The sequence below is a fragment of the Entelurus aequoreus genome, linkage group LG13, assembly GCF_033978785.1.
Source record: "Entelurus aequoreus isolate RoL-2023_Sb linkage group LG13, RoL_Eaeq_v1.1, whole genome shotgun sequence".
Classification (NCBI taxonomy): domain Eukaryota; kingdom Metazoa; phylum Chordata; class Actinopteri; order Syngnathiformes; family Syngnathidae; genus Entelurus; species Entelurus aequoreus.
In genome coordinates this window covers 40490347-40496522 of record NC_084743.1, presented here as the reverse complement: position 1 = coordinate 40496522, position 6176 = coordinate 40490347, and the positions used below count along the sequence as shown (strand labels likewise).

General features: G+C 41.8%; 1 protein-coding gene across 2 annotated transcripts in view; it reads right to left on the bottom strand.

The window, feature by feature from the left end:
- Positions 1-2558: 2558 nt before the first annotated feature.
- ngef (neuronal guanine nucleotide exchange factor) overlaps positions 2559-6176 on the bottom strand; it is a 98600-nt gene continuing 94982 nt past the window's right edge. For both annotated transcript variants that reach the window (XM_062067837.1, XM_062067838.1), the window contains exons 13-15: positions 4768-4847; positions 4593-4697; positions 2559-4497 (exon numbers count right to left, since the gene is read on the bottom strand). In XM_062067837.1, the coding sequence (XP_061923821.1) occupies positions 4253-4497; positions 4593-4697; positions 4768-4847 (430 nt within the window). In that variant the 3' untranslated portion in view covers positions 2559-4252. The remainder of the gene's footprint in view (positions 4498-4592; positions 4698-4767; positions 4848-6176) is intronic.

Genomic DNA, 6176 nt, shown 5'->3' with positions numbered 1-6176 from the left:
GCTTTTCTAACCCCTAAAGTTATTAGTCTTTTTGTGTGCTACACTTGATCCTAATTGAGGGATGTAACGTGATTCCAATCATATTTAATATTTTCTTCGGTAAACATTTTCAAATTTGCACATTTCCTAATCAAAACAAAATAGCAAAATAGCCAAAAACTGGGGTCAATTTGCAGTGACAAAATTTAAAAAACAAAGTAACGTAACGTTTGTGTGTATGTAAATGCAGTGCCAAGTATTCAATGAGCCGCCACCGAAAATCACCACACATATGTGGAGGAGTATGCAGAGTCTGTGTCCGCATACATTCAGAAGTGCATGGAGGATGTCAGTGTGATTAAGAACATCCCTACACGGGCCAACGAGAAACTCTGGATGAACAGTGAGGTACGTGCAATGCTGACAACAAGGCTTTCAAGTTTGGCGACATGGTGGCATTAAAATCAGCCAGAGCTAACCTGAACCGTGCCATTAAGGTTGCAAAGCGTGCTCACAGTCAGAAAGTGCAGGACTTCTTCGAGAACCCCACAAACACTAGACGAATGTGGCAGGGCATACAGGTCATCACGGACTATAAAGCTGCTCCCCGTCCCTGTGACAACAGTATCAGCTTCCTAGATGACCTTAACAACTACTTTGCAAGGTTTGAGGCACTTAAAACCACTCCGGCGAGAAAATCCATCCCTCGCCCTGATGAGCAGCCGCTCAACCTGGATACAGCGGATGTCCGGAAAACCCTGAGGAGAGTGAACCCCCGGAAAGCACCGGTACCTGATGACATTCCGGGCAAGGTGCTTAAGGGATGTGCAGACCAGCTGGCTGGGGTTCTCACAGACATCTTCAACATCTCGCTGACCCAGGCTGTGGTACCATCATGTTTTAAGACGACCACAATCATTCCAGTGCCAAAAAACCCCACAATCTCCTCCCTCAATGATTACCGCCCCGTTGCACTCACCCCCATCATAATGAAGTGCTTCGAGAGGCTGGTAAAGGAATATATTGTCTCCAGACTTCCCCCCACATTCGACCCATACCAGTTTGCTTATCGCCCTAACCGCTCCGCAGAGGACGCCATCTCCTCTGCACTCCACCTGAGCTTAGAACATTTGGAAGGAAAGGACACACACGTGCGGATGTTGTTCCTGGACTTCAGCTCAGCATTCAACACCATCATCCCGCAGCACTTGGTGAGCAAACTAGCCCCCCTTGGATTCAGTACCCCCCTTTGCAACTGGCTGCTTGACTTCCTCACAGACAGACCCCAATCTGTGAGAGTAGGCAACAACACCTCCAGTGCCACCTCCCTGAGCACCGGCTCCCCACAGGGCTGCGTCCTGAATCCGCTGCTGTTCACGTTGATGACTCATGACTGCTGCGCCAGGTCCACTACCAACCACATTGTGAAGTATGCGGACGACACGACAGTAGTGGGCCTCATCCGTGACAACAACGACATGGACTACAGGGAGGAGGTGAAACATCTGGTTGACTGGTGCAGAACCAACAACCTGGTCCTGAATGTCAACAAGACCAAGGAGATCATCGTTCACTTCAGGAAGCACCAGTCCAGCCACGCTCCACTCTACATCAACGGCACATCGGTGGAGATAGTAAGCAGCACCAAGTTCCTGGGGGTGCAGATAACTGACAATATAACCTGGTCCCTACACGCCGAAGCTCTTGTAAAAAGAGCTCAGCAGCGCATGCACTTTTTGCGTCGGATGAAAAGAGCACAGCTGCCTCCCCCCATTCTCACCACATTCTACAGAGGCACTATAGAGAGCCTGCTGACCAACAGCATCTCTGTCTGGACTGGAGCCTGCAATGCCTCAGACTGGAAGTCTCTCCAGAGAGTGGTGAGGACGGCGGAAAAGATCATCAGGACTCCTCTTCCTCCTATCCAGGAGATCGCAAAAAGCCGCTGCCTGACCAGGGCTCAGAAAATCTGCAAAGACTCCTCCCACCCTCACCAAGGACTGTTTTCACTGCTGGAAAGAGGTTCCGCAGCCTCCGGAGCAGAACCTCCAGGTTCTGTAACAGTTTCTTCCCTCAGGCCGTAAGACTCTTAAACGCATCATAATTAAATTATCCCCCCAACTCCCCCCAAAATGGATTAACTCGCTGGAATAAAAAAGACAATATAACATACATTCATAAACGTGGACGCATGTGAGAAAGTGCAATATATTTATCTGTACAGTAATCTATTTATTTATTTATATATATTTATTTATTTTATATATATTTATATATTATTTATATATATTTATTTATTTATATATGCACTTTATTGCTTTTTTTTTTATCCTGCACTACCATGAGCTTATGTAACAAAATGTCGTTCTTATCTGTGCTGTAAAGTTCAAATTTGAATGACAATAAAAAGAAAGTCAAAGTCTAAGTCTAACAGTCTGGCATTGTTTTATTGTTCAGCGGTAACTCCCCTTTACGCTTGAGAAAGAAAAAGAAGAAATCACAATGGACCAAATTCAGACCATTTTACTTTTACTTTTTTGTGAGCATTTATTTACATATTAAAAAATATATATATTCATTTTGTCATTTTGACTTCAAACATTGAATGTTTTCGTTTTTGTACACATACAAAAAGATACAGGCCTTTACAATCATGCTGGTTCACACTTTATAGTACATTCTATACATTTACATTGAATATTAGAGGATTTAATTTCTGTGTATGTTTTGGTATTCAGTTAACTGTTGAGATTATATTGACAAAGTGTTGTTTAACACAAGCTACTCTATGTGATGTTAGGTTAAGTTGGTTGTTTTCTTTTTGAAAATGGTAATATGTTTCACTCAATGCACCAAAACGATATTAGTCACTTATGCCTAACTGAAATACTGCATAAACTGCATATTTCGTACCACAACAAATTTATCAATCTATCCATTTTCTACCGCTTGTCCCTTTCAAGCATTTGGGTGGAAGGCGGGGTACATCCTGGACAAGTCAACACCTCATCGCAAGGCCAACACAGATAGACAGACACCATTCACACTCGCATTCAATTTAGTGTTGCCATACAACAGGTAACCCAGGTGCATGTATTTGTAGGTGGTAGGAAGCCAGAATACCCGCAGGGAACCTACGCAGTCACGGGGAGAACATGCAAACTCCACACAGAAAGACTCTGAACTCGGAAATCGAACCCAGGATATTCTTATTGTGAGGCACGATCACTAACCACTGCCAAGAAATGTATATAATGCAAAACAATTTTCAGCTCGAGGATGTTGTTTATTTTACACCCCAAGTCAAACAGTCAATATGCTATGATTAATTATAAGAAACATATTTTGTCAAAACCAATTCTTGGAGCTATAGTTTTTTGATTTTTTTAAATAATTGACAATCAAACAATAATCCAAGCTCTCATCAGTGAGTCATACATCAAAATTACATTTTGGGTCAAGTAACATTTCACTTGTTCTTTTTTTACTATTAACACATCATTGCCGGTTCTTGTTATTATGCATTTTACAATGAAATTAATGAACTGGATCAAAGTTTTAAACTCTGTCCATACATCTGAGGGACGTTTACATTATTTTCACAATAAGTTAGTTGGAACACAATTTGGGGTATCGGCCATCTTAATCCCCAAAAAAGCTCTCGAGATATTTTTTATTCTTCATTTATCACGCACCTTGGTAAAAGGGCATATGAAACAAAAACCCTTTATCGCACATTTATGAGACATGCAACATGCCTCCAATTGCTTTGATTGATCGGTAGCATGCAGTGGGGAAAGTAAGTCTTAGACGCCCTGCTTATTTTGTTTAGTTTACCCCCTGACAAAAATATGTATGAACAGTTCATAATTTTAATGGAAATTTATTGTAACAAAGATAGACAATGTAAAAAATAAACTTATGAATAAACACATGTTATAGATTAATTTGTATTAGATTGATTGAGAAAGCACAGAATGGTGTCAGAGGAACAAACAGCCCCAAAGCTTCATGTGTCTCAAATGTGTGATTAATGAATCAGTTAACTGTTGCCTCAACTTGCTTGAGATAACTCATAAACCCGTCTGTTGTCATTATGTTATTAATGTTCTGGACATATTTTGTAAAGGGGTAAATTTATAAAATTAGAATTTAAATATTAATTTTTCCCACTGTATGGTAATAGCCAAACTGTGACATTTCATTGGTCCATGGTTTAATATTCAATGAACAAGATCGTTTTGTACAGTAGATAAATCACATGCCAAATGCTTTAGTTGTTTTCCATCTGATCATTACATGAACTGAAGAAGTTGGAGAATTTTGGGTTGGACCTCCCCCCTCTTAGGCCAATCCTTCTTTCACTTTGGAAGCCTGGTCCTCCCTCTTGAGCCAGATGAACTTTAAATATCTCTCTCAAGTTTTGAGCTCGGACCTCCTTACTCTGGATCTCCTCTACAAGTCGACTTGGGAACCAACCTTTTTCGCCATCATGAAGCCTTTCACCCATCATCCAGCCTAGATCAGAGAAACAAAAAAAATATGTTGACAAAACTGAATGTAAGAAAAATCTGTAAAAGTTAAATTAAAGGAAGTTTTGTGCATGCATGCACCATCATCTGTCTTCTCCAAGAGATTCAAAACATCAGCCATCTCAATGGAAAGTTCATCTGGCTCCTGAGTGGCATAAGACTGAATACACTGCACCTGCAAACAATCTAGAAAACCCAATGAGTTCTGTGTAATATTTGCATGCAGATTGCTTCATATTTAGGTGTATTGTCTCACCTGAGTCGTGTGCACAGGTAGACATAAACCGTGTGCGACGGTTTGGAGTAAGAGCACACATCCATCGAAGCTTATCACTCCTGTACACAGGATTCCATTGAGTGGTTCAGCCAAAAATATTATGTATTTTTTGCTTTTTGTAAAGTATATACAATGTCACTTAACATGTTACTGTGTTTTAACCTTTTTTCAGCTCATTTTAGCTCAAATTCAGGTCTTACCCAGGAATAAAGCTTACAGGGATCATACTACCTGTGTGCTTGGTGTTTTGCCATGGTAACTCAAAAGACCTTTATTTACAAAGTGTCTAAGAGTTACTTTGATAAAGCACAGGTTACTATAGTCAATTAATTATGAACACATAACTATTACAATTTGTACTTTTCAAGTAAAGAATACATCATGCAAGACTTGGGTGGGTGTTGGCAACCTTTGCATGGTCCACCCTGTTAGTATCCTTCCTCAAAGAAGGAGAACTACTTGCCAACAACAATCTAAAGGGCTGGTATGCCTGAGCTGAGCAGTAGCAAATGCTGGTCAATAAAATGGTCCAAAATAGGCATTTGTAACAATAATCACTTCTGCCAGCCAAACTCCCATCCTATGCATTCTCATCGCGACAATGTTTTTACAGAATGGGGCGGGTGTGAAAGAGAGTCAATTAAGGTTCCAGCGGAGGACATCTTTAACTTGTACCATAGTGGTGTAAAGGACAACAGGTGGCTATCTTATTGTGGCAGCAGATCTCACACAGACTGGCACTGGTTTGACTGAAGGGTCAAATCGTTAATGTCACTGTCATAGCGGTATAGCTGCAGTTGATGCAGACAAGACACAGTTTTACGCAAACCACCAAGCTACGATTTCAACATTCCCATCATCACCTCGTCATGTGCGCTTCAATCATCGGCGAACAGCCAGTCACATCAACTACATTCTGGTCAGGTCTCGATTGGCGAGTTCTGTGCTGGACTCGCATGCACATCGGAAGCTGATACTGCCCGTATCAGAAGATACTCTTGTTCACATTACCCTTCGTCTTCGGCTGCAGGCCACACCTCTGCCTAACCGCCAGAAGCGGATTGATATCTCGCCACTCAAACTCGATGCTGGAAACAAATTCTAGTTAGAGGTCCAAAATTAGTTCTAATTGCAGTCGAGTTAAGTGGTTCAGCAATTTTAGCAGGAATGGAACACGCTCAGGCTGGTAACGGCTGAGGTGGCCCGAGAACATCTCGGGTCAACTCGGCGACATCGGGACAAGATCTCCTGCGACACTCTGGAACTTTCTGAGAAGGCAAGAGTAGTCCGCATGGAGGGTGCACCCAAATTTTGAACTCTTCGGCATCGCATCTCTAGGGCAATTTGGGTAGATTGGAATGCACATTGGTGTGCATTCGTAGAGCAGA